The following is a 27,910-nucleotide window of genomic DNA, read 5'->3' on the forward strand; positions in this document are numbered from 1 at the left end:
TCATTTTGGTTCACTCACATTTAAAGATCTGGAAACCACAACTGCTTCATTTAATCTGTTGCATCCACTGTAATGTTTGGGAGAAATATTTAAATACTGAGAGGCAGTAATCTTCGCCAATATGCAAGGCTTTCTGATGTTCTTAGAAAAACATAAAAATATTGGAGTGTCTTAATTGGACGAATGAGAACAGTAATAAGACCTTTACAATTAACATTCATTTATTATTAAATTCATTGAGGATTTATTTGTGATTTAGTGATTGCCTGAAGGCAAAACATGCAGCCCCTGCAGCCCTCCAGAATGGGAGTTAAAGATTGCCATTTTACTCTTTAAATTATGGAGGGACACAGCAATACAAAAAAAAAAAACAAAAACAAACTTAAAAACGTATAATTGATTATGGTGTATAGCGAAGAGTCTGGCTTCACGGTAAAATCAAGATCATAAAATACATAGTCCTTATTTTCTGGTACATTTTTGTAACAATACATGGCATAAGTCCTTATTTTCTGGTACATTTTTGTAACAATACATGGCATAATTTAGGTGAATAATAGCAAGCTAGAAACAGCAGCTACCAATATCCTGAAATTATTTAACACATCACGTCTACCCAAATGTTCAACTTCTTTACTGATATATCACTTCAGTATTACACATCAAGTAAATAAACTACACCAAAAAATAGACTAGTAGTGTAAGCTTACTGAACATATGGATTGTGAATTTCCCCTTGGGATTAATAAAGTATCTATCTATCTACCATAGGGTTTATTCAAAATTTGTAATCTTGCCTAAGCGTACTGCAGCAGTAAAGGACAAAACTGTGAGAATAACCATTATTTCCCTAGCGTTTCGTGGATAAACACAGGATTATGATCACAGTTTGATTCAATCATTAAAACTGCAGAAGTGTACCTGTAAATTACAACGCAGAAAAACCATGAAATGCTCATAGAATTAAAAAAATATATACATAAAGACAAAGAAGGAAGTGGAAGGGATGTTACAAAAAATGGATTCTATAACTTATTCTACAAAATGTTTCGCCAGTTTTAAAGTTTTACTAGTCTTCGACATGTTGAAAATATCTGACATATTACACATCCTATCCGTAAATAAGATAGTTTGGTTTTAAATCCGTAATCTACAAAAAAATCCTGCGCAAATAAGCGTCTCACCCTGAATGCCTCTTCCATTATTGCACTCTATGAATTCAAATGATGCATCCTACGTGAAACTGACAGAAAAGGAGCAGTTTCTCCATGAAACGGATAACGCAAACAAATCAACGACAAAATGCTTGCCACCATAAATTCCCAACATTCTCTCTCTCACACTCACAGACTCACTCACTCTCTCTCACTCTCTCTCACTCTCACTCTCACACACACACACACACACACACACACACACACACACACACACACACACACACACACACACACACACACACACACACACACACACACACACACACACACAAACACTGCCAGTAACAAATGTATGCTTGCGAAAGTAGTGGCAAGTTGATTTAAATAGTATCGCCCTTGTCACGTGATTAAGGAGGATACGGTCATTGAGCCGAGCCTCTCAAGTGAAACGAAAGCCGTCAATTCCCGCCCACAATGCCGCGCGGTTGCGCAGGCGCATTATATGCCGAGTCTGTTTCCAGCAGGAAGGGGTTTTAAAACCAGCAGAGACTTCAGGAGCAACTGAGGAAAACAGGAGTGAAATAAACATGCAAGAGAGTCAATCTTGAATTGCGTTGATCCGGAAGAATCACATATTTTATTTACGAAGATCAACTGGATGGCTCAGAGAAAATCGAAGGCAGCAAGACTCCCAGGAGCGAAGAGGGAGATTGGACCCGGAGAAAGTTATATACATTGGAGACTGAAATAACTTCGCGGTTTTGAGTTACGGTGACGAAAACATTAGCATTTATGTATACAATATTCAGACCATTGGGAGCCATTAAATCTAAAATTATTTACAAATCTTCCTCGTAGCCTGAACTAAAACAGCAAGAATGAGTGAATTAAGCGATAAATGGTGATTTGCGTTGTTCTTCAGCCATAATTCAGCCTTTAACCTTTACGATTCATAAAAAGGTTGTAAACACAGAGTACATTTGTAGTTTTCGAGCCTGGGACAATACGGAGAACAGGAGGTATAATTAAATTAAACTAAACAGTTCTAAAGCTGTAGCTTCTATTACGAACGGGCCGATTAGCGAAATACAGGATTAAGTAATTGCATGGGAGGTAAAGGCTTTCGGTGTCGGTAGAAGAAAACACACCATATTTTCAATGTTTATGTCTTTCCGATACAACTCTTTAGAAGATACAACTCGGATAAGGTAGAACAAAAGAAAAGGGGGACAAAAATACCACAAAAATATTTTAAAAGCAGCTGAAGAATCTGGGAAACTTCTGAAGTGTTTTCTATTGGACTTTCTGCATGGGGTTCACATTTATCTGACAGAAATGGGAGGATGTGTCGGCAGAGAACGGGCAGACACCCAGGGGTCAACGAGGACCAACGCACGCAACCCACGTAAGCGTGGAGGTAAGCAGCCAGTCTTTCTCATGGGGTCTGTTAGGAAATTTCTAGTACTGTAAGTGAAAACCTCCAACATGTCAGTCATCCAGCTGAATTCAAGCACTGTTGACACTTTAACAGATTTCTAGTGTTGATTAATTTTTACAGTATATTTCGGATTTTATATAATAAAGTGGAAGGCAAGTGTTGTGAAGTTGGACTGATAATAAACAGTCTAGAGACATAACTAACTTTGTTAGTTAATGCAGTGAATATCGCGATGACAGACTTTTTTGTTTTTTTTAATTCCGTACACCTCACTATTTTCAGTGGATGTGGGCGGGGCCTGGCACATATCTAGACTACTGTACAACACCAATCCAGATCACATTTAAAACGGGTCAGTTTAATACAAAAGATTATTTCTCAACTTTTGTCTCACTAGTGAAATTTATTTAAATTAGTTTATTTTGCATCAAATGGGAAATTGATTTTCCCTCTGGTTGACAAAGGGTAATAACTGGTAAATGAATGTTTTGTGAACCTTCATTTCTGTGCATAATCTTTGAGTATAAATGTTCAAGGGTTTACATTGTCTGAGGTATAAATTGCTTTTAAAAGCTATGCTAAAGCACCGTTTAGTCAAGCTTTATATGCGTCATTAGTGTAGCTTATGTATGGCTCTAATGACATGCTCTATTGAATTAACAAATACTCATAAGCTCTCCATCATCACTCTTCAAATTTTCTATTATGTCTCTCACAAGTTAATTATTCTGCAATTATTGAGTTCCTGTCTCTGTTAAATTATTATTTACTTATTTGGCTGACACCTTATCAATAGCAACTTACCATGTTAGAGATACAATACAGTGTCAGTACTGGGCTCTGAACCTACAAACGCAGTGTTTGAAGTCTAAAGCCTTAACCACTGTGTCACACTCGGTCTTTATTTTCTTCTAGTGCCTCATAACTATTCTTCATAAGGATACCAGATTTAGAATAACATGTCATCTTTACAATGAAACAATATAAGGAGGGAATATACATGTAACAGAGTCAATAAATATAGAAGCATGGTATTGGATAAACTGTTTAGAGATGCAGTGGTAGCCTAAATGTTTTCATGACAGTTTGACAAATATACATGTCCTGGCTGATGTCTGCATTATTGCATATTTGTCACAATGTATTTGGTCAAATTTGTTTTTCAATAAGATCAATTTTAACAAGAACAGGCAAGGCCATATTGCCCAGCATAGCAGGTCAATCCCTCTTTACCTAATTTGTGCAAGGTTTGAAGATCACCAAATATTTAATATATCTGTGATTTTTGCATGTGAAGAATCATTTTCTAATATGTGTGCTAAACATATCCTTAAACAGCTTACAATTTTACCCTGTATTCCAGTTGAACAACTAATGTTAATGTAAGCAACTGGCATCCACTATAATAATTAATTTCATAACTTCAAACACTTGTACCATTTGCCCTCCTAATCAAGTCGATCAATACTCCCTTATAGTAAACTTCCTGCAAGCCTAACCCATAGAGATTTCTGGATTTTCCCAGGTGTAGTTTTTTTGTGTGTGTGTGTGTGTGTGTGTGTTTGGCACACATTTATGCTAGGATATTTTTCATTGACTTCAGTTCAGCTTTTAACACCATCATCCCTCAGAGGCACATAAGGAATTTGGGCATGCTAGGCTACAACACCTTCCTGTGCAACTGAATTCTGGACTTCCTGACAGAGAATCCCCAGACCGTCCGCATCAAATTCACCATCTCCAATACCATCACACTGAGCATTGGTGCCCCACAGGGCTATGTACTCGGCCCATTTCTGTTCAGTCTGCTGACTCCTGATTAAACTGTTGCATAGAGCTCTGCTGTTGTGTCAACTTAATGATTGTGTTAGATGACACAACAGTGGTGTGCCTCATCAACGATCAAGATGAGTCAGTCAATCTATTTACGTAACTTTATTTCCCTTAAACATGTTTAGTTTTCATCCGTCCATTATCGAGGGTCTTGTAGTACATAACTATTGTTAACACTGGTTCCTTGTATAGATTATACTTTGTTATTCCTTCCTTGCAAAAAACCCCAAACTGAAATAACAAACTCAGAGACAATATGGCCCCAACCAGGGTGGCTTGGGAACATGACACTAAAGGTAAGGGAACATACTCGATTTAAAGAAAAAATCAAATGTAATAGGCAGCAATTGAGCTTTGATTTTTTTTGGATGAAAGACAAACCTGCTGACCATCACAACAGGACCTATGTGGAACTGTTTCACTTTTGATCAATCACAGTGCAGTATTTTCAAATTTCTCTCTATTTCAAAACTTCAGCTTGATTTCTTGGCTTTGTCCAGTTATTATTTGTAAAGCTTTGTCCATTTAAAATAGGAACAAATTATTGGGGTTACACTAAATATGATAAATGATTTCAACTTTTTTATAAGATATGAGTCAGCTACGCTGTTGGAGCAGAACTCTTTAAAATTAAATTGCAATAAAACTGAACTCCTGCAAATTGGGACTAAAATGCAACTTAATAAAATGAGCTCCTTCCCAGTCCATCTTGGCAGTGATCTCATCAGACCTGCCTCTACTGTAAAAAACCTTGGTGTCATTTTTGATTCCTCCCTCACTTATTCCACCCACATAAATCACATTAAGAAACTTTCTTACTTTCACCTCCGTAACATATCCCGTGTTCGCTCCTTCCTCTCCTTCTCTAATGCTGAGAAACTTGTCCATGCTTTTATCACATCCCGCATCGATTATTGTAATTCCCTACTGGCAGGTGCCCCTTCTAATCTTATATCACAGCTCCAGCTTATTCAAAACTCAGCTGCAAGAGTCCTTACTCGAACCAGCAGCAGCGAGCACATCACACCCATCCTGCTCCGTCTTCACTGGCTCCCTGTGTCCTACAGAATCGAATATAAAATCCTACTAATAACCTACAAAGCTTTAAATAACCTCGCACCAAACTACATCAGTGACCTTCTCCATCACTATGTGCCTGCCCCCCCACTAAGGTCCTCTGATTCTGGTAATCTTGTTGTGCCCCTCACTAATCTACACTCTATGGGTGACAGGGCCTTCAGCTGTATAGCGCCCAGACTCTGGAATGACCTACCAAAATTAATCAGGTCAGCTGACTCCATGAATTCTTTTAAAAAACAACTCAAAACTCATCTGTTCAGGAAGGCTTTTGGCTCTACTTGACTTTATTACCTTTCTCTCAGTTTACTTCTCTGTCAAGATGCCAATGTAACCTGTATGTGTGTGCTAGACCATCAATTATGTTGTCTGTTTTTTTTCAGAATTTACTGTCTTAATCTTCTTTATTTATTTATCTGGTTTGTACAATGCTATATACTGTACAGTGGTGTGAAAAACTATTTGCCCCCTTCCTGATTTCTTATTCTTTTGCATGTTTGTCACACAAAATGTTTCTGATCATCAAACACATTTAACCATTAGTCAAATATAACACAAGTAAACACAAAATGCAGTTTTTAAATAATGGTTTTTATTATTTAGGGAGAAAAAAAATCCAAACCTACATGGCCCTGTGTGAAAAAGCAATTGCCCCCTTGTTAAAAAATAACCTAACTGTGGTGTATCACACCTGAGTTCAATTTCCGTAGCCACCCCCAGGCCTGATTACTGCCACACCTGTTTCAATCAAGAAATCACTTAAATAGGAGCTGCCTGACACAGAGAAGTAGACCAAAAGCACCTCAAAAGCTAGACATCATGCCAAGATCCAAAGAAATTCAGGAACAAATGAGAACAGAAGTAATTGAGATCTATCAGTCTGGTAAAGGTTATAAAGCCATTTCTAAAGCTTTGGGACTCCAGCGAACCACAGTGAGAGCCATTATCCACAAATGGCAAAAACATGGAACAGTGGTGAACCTTCCCAGGAGTGGCCGGCCGACCAAAATTACCCCAAGAGCGCAGAGACGACTCATCCGAGAGGTCACAAAAGAGCCCAGGACAACGTCTAAAGAACTGCAGGCCTCACTTGCCTCAATTAAGGTCAGTGTTCACAACTCCACCATAAGAAAGAGACTGGGCAAAAACGGCCTGCATGGCAGATTTCCAAGACGCAAACCACGGTTGAGCAAAAAGAACATTAGGGCTCGTCTCAATTTTGCTAAGAAACATCTCAATGATTGCCAAGACTTTTGGGAAAATACCTTGTGGACTGATGAGACAAAAGTTGAACTTTTTGGAAGGCAAATGTCCCATTACATCTGGCGTAAAAGGAACACAGCATTTCAGAAAAAGAACATCATACCAACAGTAAAATATGGTGGTGGTAGTGTGATGGTCTGGGGTTGTTTTGCTGCTTCAGGACCTGGAAGGCTTGCTGTGATAGATGGAACCATGAATTCTACTGTCTACCAAAAAATCCTGAAGGAGAATGTCCGGCCATCTGTTCGTCAACTCAAGCTGAAGCGATCTTGGGTGCTGCAACAGGACAATGACCCAAAACACACCAGCAAATCCACCTCTGAATGGCTGAAGAAAAACAAAATGAAGACTTTGGAGTGGCCTAGTCAAAGTCCTGACCTGAATCCAATTGAGATGCTATGGCATGACCTTAAAAAGGCAGTTCATGCTAGAAAACCCTCAAATAAAGCTGAATTACAACAATTTTGCAAAGATGAGTGGGCCAAAATTCCTCCAGAGCGCTGTAATAGACTCATTGCAAGTTATCGCAAACGCTTGATTGCAGTTATTGCTGCTAAGGGTGGCCCAACCAGTTATTAGGTTCAGGGGGCAATTACTTTTTCACACAGGGCCATGTAGGTTTGGATTTTTTTTTCTCCCTAAATAATAAAAACCACCATTTACAAACTGCATTTTGTGTTTACTTGTGTTATATTTGACTAATGGTTAAATGTGTTTGATGATCAGAAACATTTTGTGTGACAAACATGCAAAAGAATAAGAAATCAGGAAGGGGGCAAATAGTTTTTCACACCACTGTATATTCTGCCGTTCTTTTTATATTCTGTAAGTGCCTTGAGCATGGGAAAGGCGCTATATAAATTAAATGTATTATTATTATTCCAAGAATCACCTAGTGGGGCAAGGTGAAAAGTTAATGGGAAAGACCTGCAGCTTCAAGTATCACACAAAAACAGTACACAGTGCTAGGCAGGTTGCAATGGTGCTGTAATGGTGGGAGATTATGCCTATTACCCTAAATTAGAATAACTCCAGAGCAAATACAGGCCCAAGCAGGGAGGCTTGGGGCCATGGCAAAAACAGCAAGGGGAGTTTTTTGATAAAAATATAGAAATATAATGAGTGGGTACTGAAATCAGATTTCTTGTTTAAATGGCACACTGCTGTTTCTTTGTTGACTACAGTGTAGCATTTCTTGTGACTTGCTCAAACCTCAACCTGAAATGAAAGTTATAAACTAAACCAAACTTATATTAAGAAGTATTAGCATTCCAAATTTCAAATCGGTGGCTTGAAAAACAGACTGTGCTTTATAGATTCAGAGATTATGCAATGGCTTGATATGAAACAAAGTATTGCACATCTTATAAAAAGAACTTACAAATCATAGTAGATTAATCTCATCCAGACAAGGCATTTGTGAGACCTAATTTGGAATATTGTGTGCAATTTTAGTCTCCATATACCAGGGTTTCTTTCACGGTTGTATTTAATGGGAATGGGTCGTGGATGCTTTGCAAAGTGGGTCATGATGGTTCTTTGCAGGTAAATTAAGAAGTCGACATTGCTCAGTGGTGCCCCTGTAGAATGTGGGAAGAATGGTGGGAGGTAGCCTTGCGCTGTTCAGCCACTGAAGGAAGTGGAGTCCCAGCTGTGCTTTCTTGGCTATGGAAGTGGTGTTAATTGACCAAGTAAGGTTATCTGCCAGGTGCACACCAAGGAAATTAGTGCTCTTCACCAGTTCCATTACAGAGCCCTTGATATGAAGTCTGGTGGGGACAGAATGGGCCTTCCTGAAGTCAACAATCATCTCTTTCAGCTGGTCCACATTAAGAAAAAGATTGGCTGACTGGTGCAAGTGCAACAATCATTGTATCTCCATTCTGTAATGTTTTTAGTAACTTGTTACTTTTCCACCCTTCCATGAACACATGGGACAATGTTAAGTAACTCAGCCATTTAATATTATGTCGTACTACTTGTAATACAATTAATTTAGACTAAAGTTTATCTGCCACATCTTCCTAAGTCTGAATTCTGCCCAGGTCTACCTACTGTGTGCAGTCCTTCAGAGAAATTTGATTGGTTAGTTTAGGTTTGGTAATGCAATGGAAAGAGGAAGTGCAAGTGTGAGACACATGAGGACCAGAAAAGGCATAGTAGGCACACTTAAGGAGTTGCCTGCAAAGACAGGAAGTATAAAATCTAACAGGAGATGAGAAAGTCACCTTGAAAATAATGACAATCTGAGAAAGCAGACTTTATGGGAACATGCTAGAGAGGGGAAGCACTGATGAAGAGAGGTTCAGACACATGGGAATACTGAGGAAAGGCAATGTACATGAATGAATGTACATGCAGGTCAAGACAGCAAATAGTTTTAAATTATTTTGTTACCTTCAGGTGGTGTGGCTAGTCTATAATAATTCTACAGTCTTTAGGGGAGGAGTGTCACAGTAGCTTCAGGTTTTCATTCCAGGTGTTTCCTCAATTAGTCACCAGTTCCTGCTTCTAATGAACACAATTCTTTTTTTCTTAGTTTTAATTAACATGTTCTGACCTTTAACTCCTACTTTTTTTGATTGTCTAGCAGCCAAACAATAAAAATATTCAAAGTGGACTAACAGATAACTAGTTAACTCTGGGTAAACTGAAAACAGTTTTTTAATTAGAAACATGTTATTTAATTCTTTTGCTTTTTAGTGCTGTTAATCCTGCCACACTACACATTTCCATAGTCATTCAGTTTTTTCCCTGAGAGTATTATCAACTTGTTTGTAGACCAGAATAAATCATTATTTCCTAATCTTAATTTTTTGCTTTTTAAATATAAAGATGCATAAAGCTCCATTTGAAAGGTTGTAGGGTGCCCCCAAACCACATTCATGGTCATCTTGTACATATGGGGAAAGTTTTAGCAAGTATTCAGACATCCTAGATATTTCCACCCTGTCAAGCTTTACAGGAACAAAGAACACATTTTTTCCTCAAGTCAAAAAAGGAAAGTGTACATTCACTTAGACCTAATTTACTGCAGTTAAGCTCATGGCTCAGTCAGAAAGATACTGGGCAAAAATTGAATTTGTGACAAAGAAGGCTCAAGGCTTCCTTTCTAATGAACATGTGAGTGCTTAACTTAAGTTTACCAAATTGTTCTTTCTTGAGCCTCACAATTTCTGAAACAGTTTGCAATGATCAAAGGAGTCAAAAGTGAAACATTTGGCTGGCTGAAATGTGGTTTATTTTGTCTAGGGAAATGCTAGCACTGCATTCTATATTTGAGAATCTCATTCTACTGGTCACCCAGAGTAATTGTATCTTCAAGGTAATGATTTAATTTGCTGCATCAGGATCTGGATGAAATGTCATCTTTGAAGAAACTACATGTTCTGTTTTATATCCGAGGTTTCTTTTAGAGAATAATAAGCAAGTGGTCCATGAACTGAAGCTTAAATGCACAGTGAACATGTATGCATCACAATGATTGAGGAAAAAAATGTAGCGCTTTGGAAAAGCCTAGCTAAATTTCTGACCTAAACCTCTTTGAAGTATTGTGGCAGGACTTGGAACAATTGGTTCATATTCAAAAACCTTATAAATTTTAGCAGAATTGTGTTTACCATTTCTAGAAGGTGGCTCATGGCTACAGCCATCTCGTAGTTTAAGGAGACAATTAGAGTTGTCAGAGGGAATGTTAATATTCAAATATAGTTTGATTGTATTACAAAAATTCTTATTAGAGGTGAAAACTAAGGTTCAAATGTAAAAAAATGGTTGTTCACATCACATTAATTTAGGCATCGTATTACTGCAGATACATTATGCATTATTGTAGAAGTTTCCAGATTCAATTTTGCACATCACTTCCAGGATCAACCTATTTGTTTTTTAATGGTTCAGTTCAATCTTCATTAGTAAAATGGATACTGCCTTCTTCTACCTAAACATACCCGTTCTCAATGCATTTTGGATCAATTTTTCCACCCAATTGAACTGCTCATCTTATTTTAGAACTGTTAAGCATCCATCTTGGCAAGCAAAAGCTAGCTTCCCTTTCTCATGAAAGACAATTGAAAATAACTGCCTTATTTCTGATTTTACTCATGTTACTGTAACAGGTCACTATTTAAAGAATAATTTTCAATATCAACTATAGTTATTATACACAGTAGTTACACATAACCTCCATCTTTAGTTGAATGCTTATTTGGGACATTTTCCTTAAAGTCAGGCATAACAAAAACATTATTCATGTGATCTGTATTTTATTTTTGCCTAAGTTCAGATTTTGATAATGAAGCAAAAAAACGATTGTTGCAGTGCAGCATTTAGCATATTTGGTTGCATCACTTGTATACTAAGTAAAGACTCAGTGTCTTAGTTTGTATAAAAAATGAGATGGTATGGAACATTAGGTTAGGCCTCTGGGGGTGGGGCTGGGGGGGGGGGAATCAGTGTGTTACGTTTTCGAGCAATCACAAGCTGTTCTGCCAAGTGATGGTAGGAATGGCAGACTATTTAAACTATAATACTTTGAGCAGGTGATGAATATTAACCAAGAAGACATAAAAAGTTTGAAACTAGAAAGGGTGATTAACAGTCATTGGTGCCAAAATATTAATGAAAAGTCATGGTCAAAATATGTTAGCCAAAAGTTAAATTACTACCAGATATTTTACACAAAACAGAATGTTAATGACTTAGGAGGTGTTTCCACAGTCTTGGACATTACCAAGTACAGTAGACCCCCGCGAAGTCGCAGTTCAGAGTTCATGGCCTCAGTCGTTCACAGATTTTTCTTTAGAACCTAACTAATAATTGTTAGCGGAAAGCGCAAAATATCCGCCACAATTTTTATGGCTTTTTTCGTGGCAATACTGTACTGTAGAGAGAACCAGAAGCAAGCGTAGAGAAAAATACGGTTTGGCATGGTGAAAGTAGCATATAGAATTTGAAACTGCAACTCCCAGCAGTCCCTGCAATTGCTCTGATTGGTGTTCTGCTGAGGGTGCAGGGGCTGTTGGGGTCAAAGGATGTCAGCATGGCTTTTAAAAAGGGGGCCGATGACCAAAAGCAAAAAAAAAAGGTTTTTGTAATTTGTGTTTCAAGTTCCTGTCTGTCTGCCTTCTGTTGGGTTACCTGTACTTATTAGTTTTGTCCTGGATCGTTTTGTGGTTGGCGTCTGGATTGTCTGCCTGTGTGAGTGGATTCATGGCCATCTTGCGAAGAAAGGAGCGCTCCTGAACCTGTCCACCCATATTCACCATTTGAGGAACTACCAGTAGGACTATCTGTTTTCATCATTACATTTCATCCGTTGCTGTTTTTTATGGACTTTACTGTGTGTGTTTTTGTTTGTGCTTTGTTGTATTTAATGTGTAATCGCTGTAAGGGGAACAGGGGTGGTATCGTTGTTTTTGTTTTACATTCTTTATTTGCTGTTTGATTACTGGTTTGCTTTGTTTTTGTCTCTGTTTGTGAGTGCATGCGGGTCGAGCCAAAGCTGGGTGCATCCCTGGAATCTCCACCATAAAAATAAATCGCTGTGTTCTCGACGGTGTGAATCTTAGCAGCACCGGACCGCTACAGCGTTATCCATTTCTCCTTGCTGCTGATTGACCGTTGCCCTGTGACGCATCTCCAGCTGAGTGTTCTTGTGTTTTCCATTTTGTTCTTCTTAAAGCCCCAAGATGCCGCCGAAACGCCTTGCACCTTAAGGCTTCTGGCAATGAATTAAAAACAAAATGAGGACATATTAAAAATGCAAAACATAATGCTAATAAAGCTTAATAAGGTATCAAACAAAATATGCAATACAAATAAAATTATATTTGAATTTTCTGGTGTTGAAAACCTTCATACACATATACTAAATCTTTTGGGGGAAAAAATGTATGAAAAACAAAATATCAATAATGTTTGACAAATTGTAACGCTACCATTTTTTTTTTCCCTTTTCTTATGTGCATTATCAATAGAATGAGGCTTGCTCAGCTTTCAACCCCCCCCCCCCTTTTTTTTTTTATGAAAGGCCATTTATTTAGGCATCCTATTCATTTAAAAGCTGTGGTTTTAATGTGTACATTTTATGTAATGCTGCTGAAGCCATAAGTACTTCATGAATTTCAGATGCACCTCAAGCAAAAAAGTAAAAATATTCATAATGAAAAATACACTTGTTACAATCCTACAGTATATGTAGCATAGAGAATATTTACATTCTAATTTGTGTTTGCCTTGTTTTCTTTAGACATTCATTTCTGTTTGTGCATTAGACATTGAAAAATGATTTGAAGCTTTCATTTATAAAAATTGTACTTTGAAGATTTGTTTTGATATTTTCAAGGATTCTTTTCTCTACCTGTTTTTAGACCATGTTTTGTTTTTAGTTTTTTTTCTAATTATCCCATCTCCTAGTGTTCCATCCATCCATCCTTCCTCTTCTGCTTATCCAAGGTCGGGTCGTGGGGGCAGCAGCTTGAGCAGAGATACCCAGACTTCCCTCTCCCCAGCCACTTCTTCTAGCTCTTCCGGGAGAATCCCGAGGCGTTCCCAGGCCAGCCGGGAGACATTGTCCCTCCAGCTTGTCTTGGGTCTTCCCCGGGGCCTCCTCCCAGTTGGACGTGCCCGGAACACCTCACCAGGGAGGCGTCCAGGAGGCATCCTGATCAGATGCCCGAGCTACCTCATCAGACTCCTCTCGATGCGGAGGAGCAGTGGCTCTACTCTGAGCCCCTCCCGGATGACTGAGCTTCTCACCCTATCTTTAAGGGAGAGCCCAGACACCCTGCGGAGGAAACTCATTTCAGCCGCTTATATTCGCGATCTCATCCTTTCAGTCACTACCCATAGCTCATGACCATAGGTGAGGGTAGGAACATAGATCGACTGGTAAATTGAGAGCTTTGCCTTACGGCTCAGCTCCTTTTTCACCACAACAGACCAATGCAGAGCCCGCATCACTGCGGACTCCGCACCGATCCGCCTGTCGATCTCACGCTCCATTCTTCCCTCACTCGTGAACAAGACCCTGAGATATTTGAACTCCTCCACTTGAGGCAGGATCTCGCTCCCAACCCTGAGAGGGCACTGCACCCTTTTCCGGCTGAGGACCTTGGTCTCGGATTTGGAGGTGCTGATTCCCATCCCAGCCGCTTCACACTCAGCTGCGAACCGATCCAGAGAGAGCTGAAGATCACGGCCTGATGAAGCAAACAGGACAACATCATCTGCAAAAAGCAGTGACCCAATCCTGAGTCCACCAAACCAGACCCCCTCAACACCCTGGCTGCGCCTAGAAATTCTGTCCATAAAAGTTATGAACAGAATCGGTGACAAAGGGCAGTCTTGGCGGAGTCCAACTCTCACTGGAAACGGGTTCGACTTACTGCCGGCAATGCGAACCAAGCTCTGACACCGGTTGTACAGGGACCGAACAGCCCTTATCAGGGGATCCGGTACCCCATACTCCCGGAGCACCCCCCACAGGATTCCCCGAGCGACACGGTCGAACGCCTTTTCCAAGTCCACAAAATACATGTAGACTGGTTGGGCGAACTCCCATGCACCCTCCAGGACTCTGCTAAGGGTGACGAGCTGGTCCACTGTTCCGCGACCAGGACGAAAACCACACTGTTCCTCCTGAATCAGAGGTTTGACTATCCGACGGACCCTCCTCTCCAGAACCCTCGAATAGACTTTTCCAGGGAGGCTGAGGAGTGTGATACCTCTGTAGTTGGAACACACCCTCCAGTCCCCTTTCTTAAAGAGGGGGACCACCACCCTGGTCTGCCAATCAAGAGGCACTGTCCCTGATGTCCATGCGATGTTGCAGAGACGTGTCAACCAAGACAGCCCTACAACATCCAGAGCCTTCAACTCCAGGCGTATCTCATCCACCCCCGGGGCCCTGCCACCAAGGAGTTTTCTGACCACCTCAGTGACCTCCGTCCCAGAGATGGGGAACCCACTTCCGAGTCCCCAGGCTCTGCTTCCTCTTTGGAAGGCATGTTAGTGGGATAGAGGAGGTCTTCAAAGTACTCCCCCCACCGACCCACAACGTCCCGAGTCGAGGTCAGCAGTGCACCATCCCTACCATATACACCATATACAGTGTTGAACACTCCTAGTGTTCCTTAGCTGTTGTTTTACTGATGACATTTTGTATCCTACAACATGTTTTAGAAAGTAATATAGTACAATTCTGGCTGCAATTTATGTTGTTTAAAGAGACTACAAATTATTATGTTAAAGCTGGCAAGTGCACTAATGTTTATTTAATATCTGACTTTTTATTTGTCCAGCCATTCATTGTTGAGCCTACTTTATTCAGTTAGGAGCCACCAAGGCAAGGCCCTGTCCTTGCAGAAGCAGGCACAAATCTAGAATCAAACCCTGTATATGAAAGATAAGATGGAACTATCCATGAAAAATATGCATTAATACAGAAAATGGATGGGAAGGCAATTTTTTTTTTTTTTTTTACAGTACTATTATTTGCTTAAGTCTGTGTGTGGTTGGACCCCCTTTTTACCTTCAGAACTGCCATAATTCTTCCTGGCATAGATTCAACAAGGTGCTGGAAACATTCCTCAGGGATTTTGGTCCATATTGACATGATGACTTCATGCAGTTGCTGCAGATTTGTCGGATGCTAATCCATGATGCGAATCTCTCATTCCACCACATCCCAAAGGGGGCCCTATTGGATTGAGATCTGGTGACTCTGGAGGTCATTTGAGTACAAAGAACTCATTGTCATGTTCAAGAAATTTTGAGCTTTGTGACATGGTTGCATTATCCTGCTGGATGTAGCAATCACAAGATGGGTACTGTACGGTCATAAAGGAATGGACATGGTCAGCAACAGTACTCGGGTAGGCTGTGGTATTTAAACAATGCTTAATTAGTACTAAGAGGTCCAACGTTTCCCAAGAAAATATCCCCCACAACATTACAACACCACCACTGTCCTGAACTGCTGCTACAAGGCAGGATGGATCCATGTTTTCATGTTGTTGATGCTACATTCTGACCCTACCATCTGAATGTTGCAGCAGAAATCAAGACTCATCAGACCAGGCAACATTTTCCTAATCTTCTATTGTGTGAATTGTAGACTCGGTTGCGTGTTCTTGGCCGACAAGAGCAGCACATGGTGCGGTGCGCTACTGCTGTAGTCCATCTGCTTCATGGTTCGACATGTTGTGTGTTGAGGGATGCACTTCTGCAAACCTCGGTTGTAACAAGTGATTATTTGAGTTACTGTTGCCTTTCTGTCAGCTCAAACCAGTCTGCCCATTTTCTTGTGACCTCTGGCATCAATAAGGCATTTTCACCCAGAGAACTGCCATTCACCGTGTCGCTTTCCCTTTTTCGGGTACCATTCTCTGTAAACCCTAGAGATGGATGTGCATGAAATTCCCAGTAGATCAGTAGTTTCTGAAACACTCAGACCAGCCTGTCTTACACCAACAACTATGCCACGTTCAAAGTCACTTAAATCGCCTTTCTTCCCCATTTTGATGCTCCGTTTGAACTTCAGCAGGTCGTTTTGACAATGTCTACATACCTAGATGCATTGAGTTGCTGCCATATATGTGTGTATATATGTAGAATATAAAAAATTAAACACTAAGGTTTGGGTGTCCAGTCCTCAGAACAATCTGATTGTTCAGTTGTGCTTCCTCTTTCATCGTGTCACCAAAGCCAGAGTGTGAGACACATCAAGAGGAGCAAAGCTGCACAACTGAGAGAGTCTCCTTTAAAGATGGAAAGTATAAAACTGGGCAGGAGACCAGAAAGGTGCCCCCCAAAAAAAATTTGAGTCTGAGAATCATGCTTTAAGAGATTGCATTCAACAGAGGGAGAGACATTTACAAACACATGAATACATAAGAAACGCTCTGAAGGTACTGCTATGGCTGACAGCAAATATCTTTTTTAATTATTCTACTGTAGCTACTTATATATGATGTACATTTGTATAATACATACATATACAGACACACACACTAGGGGGCTCTGCCCCCTGCTTGCTTCGCTTGCCAACCTCCGGGTGGACACTAGCCACTTCGCGGATCTGCCGCTCACGTATGGGGAAGCGGATGTACAATTTAAAGAGATTGTTATTTTTATGGGAATTGTTACATATGCATAATGGAACTAACTATTTTACATTACAGCGAGTAATTAACCATAGTAAAACGTAGTAAATTGAAAGAAAATTATGTTTCATGTTGCGTTAGAGGTATTCATTGCATTATATGTTTTTGTTCTGTTTGGCTTTGAAATTAACACGCAAATACTTTTTAAAATTTCACTTGTAATGTAAAACTTCACTAAAAACAATTTTTTGAATTAACTTTTCGTCAATATCGCATTGAATTTTGATTCCGTGTTTGGACTTGCATCGTGACAACGCAAAGTATTACTGCCTGTGAGTGAATAAATAAACCGACTTTTTCGAATGTTTGTCCCTATGATTTGTTAATTGTCATAGCAGAAGCTATTCTAACAGGAAACTGCAAACATTTTAAAATGAATGACATATCAAGATTTCCTTTTGGTGTCTAATGTTATCTGTAGAAGATATACTACATTACCTTTCTTATCACCTGTTAAAATTTTACATATCAGAATTGTTCGACCAATTTTGAATACAACTATTCTTGTCCTACTGCATAGCCCATCACTCAGATATAAATTATGCAATAACATTACAATACATCCTTCTTTCTATGGAATATTGTAAGTTGATGTCTTCATCTTCTGCACCATCATCACCAACTGTTTCAGCATAGTCCATTGATACGCATTTAACTATTTTGCCGTGTAACTGATTGACAATTTTCACGTTAATTTATTTGACTTCATTGTTTCTCGGTGCTAGGATTGCCCGTGTACTCATTTTTTCTGTTGATATCCCTTTGGGATGAAATTCTTCAATAAGATTTAGACATAATAAGTCTTCTTTTATTGGGAACTTAAAGTGAGGAAAACATAAAAATTTATAAGAGCTGAGAGCGCAGATTCTCAAGTAGGTTGCAGTATGCATCCCTCAATGGACATTTGTTTGTATCCTTCCACATAAAAGAGAAGACCCTACAATTGTCTCTGAAATAACTTGAAACTGACAAAAATAATTGGCACCCATCATTGTTTATTTGGTATTTTGTGGTATTAAGTACACTTTATTAATTCTCAAGGGGAAATTGTCTTTTAGCATGACTTTTGGAGATCAGAGCACTATTTGCGCCATATTTAACAAAAATCAAACTTTGCTTTACAGTTTTGATTCAACAGAATATTTCAAATAATAACACAAATGAAAATGCTATGGGGGAAAAATGATTGGGCCCTTAACCTAATATTTTGCTGCACAACCTTTAGAGGCAATCGCCTCAAACAAGCAATTTTCTGCAGCTCTCAATGAGACTTTTGCATCTGTCAACAAGTTGTCTGGCCCACTCTTCCTAAGCAAACTTCTCCAGCTGTGCCAAGTTTAAAGGGCACCTTTTCCAGGCTGCCTGTTTCGGTTCTTTCCATAGATAGGATTTGAATCAGGTCTCATAGAAGGTCCCTACAAAATAGTCTAATGTTTTGTTCTTAGCCGTTCTTGGGTGCTTTTAGCTGTGTATTTTTGGGTCCTCATCCTGTTGGAGGATCCATGACCTGTGACTGAGACAGAGCTTTCTGACGCTGGGTAGTATGTTTTGCTCCACAAAGTCTTGATAGTCTTGAGGTTTAACTGTTCCCTCCACAGACTCGAGACACCCTGTGCCAGACTCAGCAAAGCAGCCCCAAAACATAACTGAGTCTCCTCCATGTTTCATATGGTTTTCTTTTCTTTGAAAGCTTAATTTTTTCATCTGTGGACATAGAGTTGACGTGACTTGCCAAAAAGCCCTAGTTCTTTCTCATCTGCCCAAAGGACATTCTCCCAGAAGCACCATGGGTTGACAAACTGCATCGTAGCAAATTGCATTCTGTATTTTTTATGTTTGTCTTTCAGCAGTGGAGTCCTCCTGAGTCTTCTTCCATTGAACCCATTGTAATTCAAAAATCAATGGGTGATGCGATCACGCACTGATAAACGTTGACCTTGGAGTTCATCTTGTATCTCTTTGGAAGTTGTCCTTGACGTTTTATCAACCCATTCTGGGTTTTTTTTTCCTCTTGCGGCCTGCATCCAGGGAGGCTGGATACACTCTCATGAAACTTAAACTTCTTAATATTTGCAAATTTTGTCACAGGAACATCAAGCAGCTTGGATGCTTGTCTGTAATTTTCTTTCTGATCTCCTCTGACAACTCTCTCCTTTGCTTTCTCTGGTCCATATTCAATGTGGAACACAAGATAATACCAAACAGCAGAGTGACTACTTTTCTCCATTTAAATAAGCGGAATGACTGATTGCAAAATTGGAGATGTGTGATACTAATTAAAGAAAACCGCTTGTTTGAAAAGTCACTCTAATACAGTTATTTGTGTTCTTTGCTAGGGGTACCAACAAATCTTTGTAGAATAAGCAAAACTTGATCTCTTTTTATACATGCTTTGCTTTATTCAATGACATATCAAAGACATGCAGGTATACATGAGACAATTACTCTTCATTTAATCACTTTTCACGAGGCATACTGCAGTTTTTCAACGACCTGTAAGGATACCAACATATTGATCTCAGTACATGTGACAATAATGATCCTATAAAGCTACAGATATTTGATATGTTTATTTTTGTGCAAAAATCAGTAGTAGATTTGTTTGAATTGGGTGTATAGGAAGTGACCCAACAGGAAGCCTTATGTAATATTACACTGTTATCACATCCTTCAACTTGTAAGCTAGAGCTTTAATAAGAAATTATTTCACATTGTAACAGATTGAGGCGTAGTCCACCTCTTGAACCCTCAGGTACCACTCTGAACACCAGGTGAATGTATAATTATTATTTATTTTATAATTAAACTGTGCACCAAGCACCCTCCACTCCACACTCATATAAATCGCAAATACTCTCAATACTACAAATCCTCCTCGCCCAGACACTTCGTCCTCCTACCTCCCAGCTCAGCTCAGTGTCTGGGCTTTCCCACAGTCCTTTTATATGCCCTGACCCGGAAGTGGTTTCTGACCAAACCCACAAGTCCTTATTCCCTCCGGGTCAGGGTAAACAGTCCTTTCTTCAGCCCGGGAGCACGTCGTTCCTTCCTGTCACGTGATGATGACGCACTCCCGGGTTATAGGGCACATAAGAGCCCTCTAGCCCCGCTACAGCGACTCCCGGTGGTCCCCAAGGTATCCAGCAGGGCTGTGTATATAAACTACAAAGTCCATGAGGCCCTGCTGGAACTCGGGGCATGATTATGCAGTCCGGAGGGCTCCTCCTGGCGGCCTGGGGGTGGCAACCGGAGTCTGCAGCCGGTCGTCCATCACAACATGTACTGTTGCCATGGCTGCTAACATCCATGATTTTTATTTTTCTTTGGGAGGTGGGGTGAAGCAGAGAATCATCATGCAACCAACAGACGATTCCCTCAAGTTTCCTGAGTGCCCCTCTGAGTACAGTGTATGAGCAAAGCTTTTGATGTGTGGCTTGGGCTCACTTTTACTCTTGGCTATATCAATATTCCTTGCATTTTCAGCATTGACTTTTGTGGAGTACTTTGGCTGCTGAAGGTCCCAGTCTATTTCATGTCATGCCATATTTATTACTGAGTAAATAGTGCAGTGAAATTCTTGCATGTTTGTCTCCTTAGATCAGTTGACAAATTTAATGAATAATTAAATAAAAAACAATTTTAACATGTAGTAGTAGTAGTATTATATACCCGACACAGAGGCACGTGTAAAATCCAAACACAGACTTTTTCTTCAGCTGGAGGGCACGTCTTCCCCGTTAACCCCCCAGCCACAACACAGTCCCAAAAGCACTTAATATAAACAACACAACTCTCCACCTTGGTACCACCACTCCTTCCAGGCAACCTCGTCCTCTTCCTCCCGATTCTGGCCCCTGAGTGTTGGATGCTGGCCCTTTTTATAGTCCACTCAGAAGTGCTCCAGGTGCTTGATCACCTGTTGCTAATTGCACTTCCGGGCGGGGCTGTAGAGGTGTCCAGGTTGGCCCCGGGATCCATGCAGCACCCCCTGGCGGCCACCCCAGATCCCCACAAGGTTGTGGAGAACTCCGTCTGCCATGGAACCCTGCGGGAAACTGAGGCACCATCGTCAACCAAGGATGCTGCCACCAAGCGTCCCGGGGAGGTACTGAGAATCCTATGGCTGCTACCCCTGAACATAAGTAGAAGGGGCATCCCGGCCAGGCATGGGACTCGGCTGCCCGCCACTATTTATTTATTTCTTGTGAGCACGGGTCCGAACACCATCAGACTAACACCAGCACTTTACACAAAACACACGTTTATTTTTAAGCACAGTCCTACACAGCACATTGTGCTCCCAGCACCAATCACCCTTAACGCGGGCCTTCCTGTCATATGTCTGTGGGCCGCCTTTCCTGTTCTCACGGGAACTTCGTCCTGCTCCTGCTCCCGACTCTAGCTCTCACTCTGACTGGAGTGAGGCGGCCCCTTTTATTTCCACCCGATTGTGCTCCAGGTGCCTGATGACACTCTTCCGGCAGCACTTCCTGGTGTGGCAGAAGTGCTGCCCTTGCACCCGGAAGCACCCTGGGCATCCCTGGAAGGTCCTTCCTCCACTTTCCCAGGTGTGGCCGAAGTGTCGATCTCCCGTGCTCCATGACACTCTGGGCGCCCACTGGCAGTGGCCGCAGGCCCCAGTGGGCTTGAGCTTTCTTGCTCCTACCCCATGGTCCCCTCAACATCCAGGGCGGTTGCCCCCTCATGACACGGGCACGTATTGACCACTTCCTGGCTGGGTCTGACCCCCAGCCTCCTGTGACGATATATAAACAATAGCATGCAGTGAATACACTTGACTTATAGTTTTCATACTCTTTCTCTGTACGTTTTGCATTCGTTTGCTCAGAGGTTGATGTGCTTGCTGCTTCCTGAGCAGCTCTTCTTTTCTCCACCCTGGCGGCCTGCTTCTTCTCTTATTTTGTCAGCATCTTTTCGCATTAAAACCTGATTAAGTCAGTTTTTATGCTGCAATTACTTAATTTTTCACTTAAGCTGGCACTTAAGTTTTCATTCTGCCTCAAGAATGATTTAAGATATGAAGAGGTAGAGGAAGTGACGGCGAAGGTGGTAGGGATGAGAATGGCACCTGTACGCATGCATTGCACAACCACCCCGCTGCCGAGAGTTGATTCTACAATAAAATAAAAATTAAGAGAGTAATAAAAATCATCAACCCGAAAGCGGACAGTAGAAGTCACATAGTATATGTGTACCAAATTTCAGGTCAATAGTTCAAACGATTTGTGAGCTACAGGTTATTTAAAATCGTGGACAGACAAACGGACAGCCACAGTAGCGTATTATAAAAGAAAGTGTATGATACACTTTGGAAACTAGTGTAGTGATTTTAAGCACTGTGTTTGTTTGTATGGCCTTAGTTTTAGTTATCATCTTCGATGCTATTGTTAAGAAATAAAGGAACTAATGGCACAGGATACTGTAGGTTAAGAAACTGCTTTCTTGTTTTCCACTATTTCAAAACTGGTGAAATCAATTCAAAAATGTGACTACTGAAGTTTAAACAGGACAGTCACATTGCTAAAAATCCAACTGTATTAAATTCACAACAGTACTGGTAACATTCTTTAACTATGCTTTGACCAAGGTATCTTAAAGTAACGTGTTTTTAATTTTGAAGAAAAAATGTTGTATTCTGTTGATGGTAATCCTGTTATTTATGGTGAGATTCACATTTACTGCATAGCCTCTGTCTGTCATACATACCTATAACTATAATAAAGGGTTTGAAAAGACTAGAATGAGAATACACCGCAACAAAAGACAGAGGGCAGATACACAGAACTAATAGTTTCTGGCAGAAATTAATGATATAATTGCAAATGTAAAGTGAAATGGGAAAAGCCAGTGAAGTTTTTGACCAAATCATTTGAAATTCAGTATACTGAACCTGGAGCCTATGGCTTGCTTGAATAAATATAGATCTTGAAGTCTTTATACCCAGAACATCTACACAGAGAATAATGAAAAAATGTACCCCTAATAACTAAACGTCAGGTGGAAAAAAATTAAATAATAAGAATACAGTGACACCAATTTTAATAACTGCATCTTCCCCTTCCAATGTCACTCAACACCAAAATACAAAGCATATAAAAATGTCCCCTGTGCTATGAAACAAATGTTACACCATTTAGAAGAGATATGTACACATTTTGGAATACTACATGTAGCAAACCTCTACTTTCAGGTGATAATTTTGCATTTTCTCAATAAATACAGAAAGTGTTTTACGTTAATCAGGTTTTCATTACTTACACCACTTTGAAGAATAACTTAATAAATAAATGTACCCATGTACTGTGTATCTAAGAAAATGTTTAGCTGAAGCAGAACCTTTATATCACTCATCTTTCTATAACTTGTATGAAATGTAAATCAGTTATTAAGCTTTTTAAAATAACATTTGTGTTTATATCTAGTCTGTGCATTTCAGAGTTATGTTAAATTTTGTTCTAAAATAAAATGGGCAACACCTTCCTGAAATTTTTAAAAACTGATAGTTTGCAAAAGAGGGGAATTTGATAAAGTGAAAATAATTAAAACTTGAAGTCAACATAAAAAGTGCAATTGAAATAAGTATATATTTATACCTGAAATTAGCTGGGTGCCAAGGCCAGTAATGTGAGTTTGAAATTAAGTATTATGTGTTTTCACGGAAGGTCAGAACTGGTTGAGGAGCATTGCTGCACCCACCACATGACAAAACAGCTCGGAATCCTGGTTGGCAACTCCCCAGGCAGACATATGGTCCAGTCCCACCCTCCAGAAATGACCACCTATGTGCCACAGCCAGGTGTTACGTGGGGGTCCCATTGGCTTGGTCCAGCCACTAGGGTTCTCAACAAAGAGGATACTACAAGCCGGATCACCCTCAGGAAATCATGCCACATGGCTGTAGTGCCGTAACTGATGCTCCCTCACAATGCAGGTAATGTGCCTCATTCAGGACTCTATGAGCAATAGCTTGTTTAACACAAAGTCAAACCAGCGATAACCAAGGATTCTCCAAAGAGACACAGTACCAAAGGAGTCCAGTCTTCGTCTCAGGTCACTGGATAGTGTCCATGTCTTGGCAACCATATAGCAAAACAGGAAGCACCAGGACTCTAAAGACTTGGACCTTCATCCTTTTGGAAAGATTTTGGGAGTGCTACACACCCCTTTCCAGCGACCTCGTGACCCCCCCATGCTCTCCCACACCATCTACTGATTTCATAGGAAGAGTCACCAGAGAGATGAATGTCACTGCCAGGGTAAGTAAACCTCTCGACAAGGTTGACACTCTCTGCGCTGACAGACACACTGCTGATGGCTGTGCCCAAGAGGTAATTTAAGGCCTGGATCTTGGTTTTTATCCAGGACTCTTGTAAGCCCAGACACTCGAACTCCTCGCAGCGAGTCTCGCTTCACCAACAGATGCCCCACAGATGCTGGACCTCATGACCCTGCTCAACACCTAGTCCATGCAAGCACTGAAGAGAGTAGGGGCAAGAACACACCCCTGACGAACCCCAGAATCAATTGCAAAAAACGCAGAGGTTCTGCCTCCAACTCTGCACAGCACTCACAGTACCACCAGTGTACAGGCCGGTCATGATAACCAGCAACTTTGAGGAGATCCCACGAAGCCTCAGGATGTCCCACAGGGATACTCGATCAACTTTACGAAAATCGAGAAAGGCTGCAAAGAAACTCTGCCGATATTCATGTTTGTGCTCTATGAGAATTCTCAGTGCCAGGATGCGGTCAATGGTAGATGTCTTAGGCATAAAACCATACTGCTCCGGTCTCTGGTAGGTGAGCAAATGATCACGGATCCTATTGAGGATGACCCTAGCAAGGACCTTACCCGGCACAGGGAGCAGTGTCATCCCGCTGTAGTTGCCACAATCCATGAGGTCACCCTTACCTTTCCAGATAGGGACAAGAAGTTGTGTTTTCCAGTCAGTTGGGATGACGCCCATCTCCCAAATGGAAGCAAAGCTTGCTTGCAATGACAGGAGGACAGCCTTACCACCAGCCTGGAGAAGTTCACCCCAGATAACACAGGTCCCTGCAGCATTCCCAACCCTCAGGTGGTTCACCACTTGTGCAGTCTTAGTGAGATTGAGTGTTTCACAGCAAATTGGAGGATCTGCCTCAAGAACCATGGACCTAGAGATATCCAACGTCCCAGCTGGAGGATCAGCTTTAAACAGCTGCTCAAAGTAGCAAGCCCAGCGGGTCACAACAGCAGTGTCATCTGTAAGAACCATTCCATTAGCTGCTCTGAGTGCAACTCTCTGAGGAACAGAGTCAAATGTACTTAATGCTTTGATTCCTCTGTAAGCAGGATGTGCGTCACTAGACCATAGATGATGTGTCACTTGCTCACAGATTCCGCTAACAAACGCCTCTTTATCTGCCCTCGCAGCCATCCTTCTCAGTTCTCAGTACAGACCAGAGTTGCCATCAAGCTGAGTGCTGTGACTTCTCTCAATGATACTTCACAGAAGAAGCAAATTAAAGTTCTGTACAAGAAATTGTTTGCTGCATTCTTTATTTGCAAATATGGAAGTACAACAGTACAATAAAATGCATGGTCCCATCTTCTAAAAATCTTTGCATTTTGTTAAAGGTTAAATACAAACATATTTACTTTATTACATTTAGAATTTACTTGTATGTCTGTAAATGTTTATTACAGTATTTATACCAGTCCTGTAGCTGTTAGATATCATTACTAACCCCTGTGCAACCATAGTGCCCTTTCTGCAAATGAATTTTATGATGTCATTTTACATTTGAGCTTATTATGATCACAACTGGTTGAGTATTTGTTCGTGGTTTAGTAAAGTTCTGGTTGGGTAATGTTTTTAGGAGATGCAAGCTTTCACACACAGCCAAGATGATAGTATGTGTTTGAAGTGACAGACTTTTTGAGGAAGAGTTGTGACTGGAGCAAAAGAAGACCATCTTCTCTTGTTACAGGCTCTTCTGAATCCAAGCAAGCATAACAAAGTAACTTTTCTTGCCAAGAGAACATAATCTGACAGTGACGCAAAACTAAAGAAGCTTAATGTAGCTGGCTGCAGACTTATAGTGCAACAGACAATTTCTGTTATCTTCTGGTTTTAAACCTGATGCAGTTATACAGTTAAACTTAATTTTGATGTATTTAAATTAAACAGTTATTCTACACAATTTTGTATAGGTTAGGTTATTTTATTAATATGTGAAAATATGAGCACATTTCATAAACAATTTCCTTCCTTCTCTTTAGTGACAGGGTAAGCTCAGGCTCCTATAACTATAGGAAAGCAGCAGTGACACCAAACATGGTAGAAGTACACAAGGAGAAGAATGCATCTTAAAAAGGGATATTTTTAAAGCAAAGCTAAAAGTGGTAAAATGTTGTATTAAAATATTTTTATTCACGATTTTTCTTCATCCAGGTTTCAATATGCCAGTCTTTCAGGCTCCACCTTGCCAAAAATGTGAGAGTACTTGGCTGTAAAGCCAACAAATTGAACACTTTATAAATACCTCTCTCATATACATACAAATTTATTTAGAAAATGTTCATTAAACTAGCAGATAGGGAAATATTTGTGTATGTACGTACTGTATATATAAATTTCAATTTAATCTCATAAAGCAGTTCTTAAAAATTATATAAAAATAATAAAATAAATAATAAAAGCTTTAAAATACTGGATTCAATTCTGTGATTTTTTTTTTCTATAATTTATTTTACTCATATTTTTGTTATTGATTCATTGACATTTTTAGATATTCTTGATGATTAAAAGTATAAAGTAAAATGCTTGACAAAACATGTTGGTTGAAAAAATGGCGTCAGTGGGTTTTTTTTTTTTAAGATTGGACAGATTTTTTGATATGTTCCGCAAAAAGTGAATAGAAAAAAAAAACAGCAATATCAAGATGAAAGGTTTAAGAGACAAAAAAAAATTCTGTAATGGTAGTATGGCTGTTTCAGAAAAAAAAATAAAGGTGTGTAGATGTCTATATTGATTAGAAGCACATTCCAATACTATTGAAGTTTCCTGTTAGAGCAAAGTTTAATGTTTAATAGTTTCTTCACATTTACTGTTATAGGCAGGCCCTTTTTGATTAAAAAGGCAAGATTAGCATAGACTGAATTTGTAATAAGAGAAGTTGTACTTCCAGCTTTTTTCTGTCTCCCCTCACTTGCTTGTGTACACACTTCCCATTGATGGTAAAGTGTTTATGTATTTAATTGTTAGTCACCAAAAAGACATTGTTATTCCAGCTTCTCTTCTTGATTAGCAATATTTACAGGTTGGTATAAGAAGTGGAAAATACACTGAAGCTTATTGCATTTTCTCTCTCTCACAGTTCTCTTGTGGTGCCATTTTATGTGCTACGCCCTTTGACAAGTCTGCTTTTCTTCAAGTATTTCTTCAAATACTTGTCATGTTCAACAACTTGTTGCTGACATCTTTGTTGAGATTTTGCCAATTGTTTACATTGTAATTCACTGTTAGTCCCGTAAAGAACATTGTTATTTCAGTTTTTTGCTTGAGTACTTGTAGTTATACGTAAATCATGGTGGCTGTAAAATGTGCTAAAGCCTCTTGTATTCCCCAGTGAAATGCTCCTGTAGTTCAACATTCTGTGCTCCAGTGCTGCAAGATGAGCTTTCCTGAGTTTGCATCTGGTTTGGCAATCACTCTTAATTCAGTTGCAATAATACTGTTGAGGAAATTCTTAGTGCTGGGCCTGCCTTCTTGAGAACTGGAATTAAAAAAAAAAATGTGCTGTATATATTTCATAATAGCTGTGACTCTTTGTCAACATGCATAGTTAATGCTGCAGTTTACCTTCTGTAGGATTTTAGCTTCAGGTAGACCATTTCCTAGGTCTAGTAGAAGAAAATGGACTGGCTACTGATGAAGTTTCAGTTCTGTATTCTTTTGGTGCTGAAGCAA

The 27,910-nt window shown here is 40.0% G+C and overlaps 1 protein-coding gene across 1 annotated transcript in view; it reads left to right on the forward strand.

Annotated features, from left to right (window-relative positions):
• The first annotated feature begins 1,649 nt into the window (after positions 1 to 1,649).
• LOC114647118 (ubiquitin domain-containing protein 1) overlaps positions 1,650 to 27,910 on the forward strand; it is a 39,103-nt gene continuing 12,842 nt past the window's right edge. Inside the window, exon 1 of the mRNA XM_028795651.2 lies at positions 1,650 to 2,574. Coding sequence (XP_028651484.1) covers positions 2,493 to 2,574 — 82 coding nt within the window. The 5' untranslated portion in view covers positions 1,650 to 2,492. The remainder of the gene's footprint in view (positions 2,575 to 27,910) is intronic.

Source organism: Erpetoichthys calabaricus, chromosome 2 (assembly GCF_900747795.2).
Source record: "Erpetoichthys calabaricus chromosome 2, fErpCal1.3, whole genome shotgun sequence".
Lineage (NCBI taxonomy): Eukaryota > Metazoa > Chordata > Cladistia > Polypteriformes > Polypteridae > Erpetoichthys > Erpetoichthys calabaricus.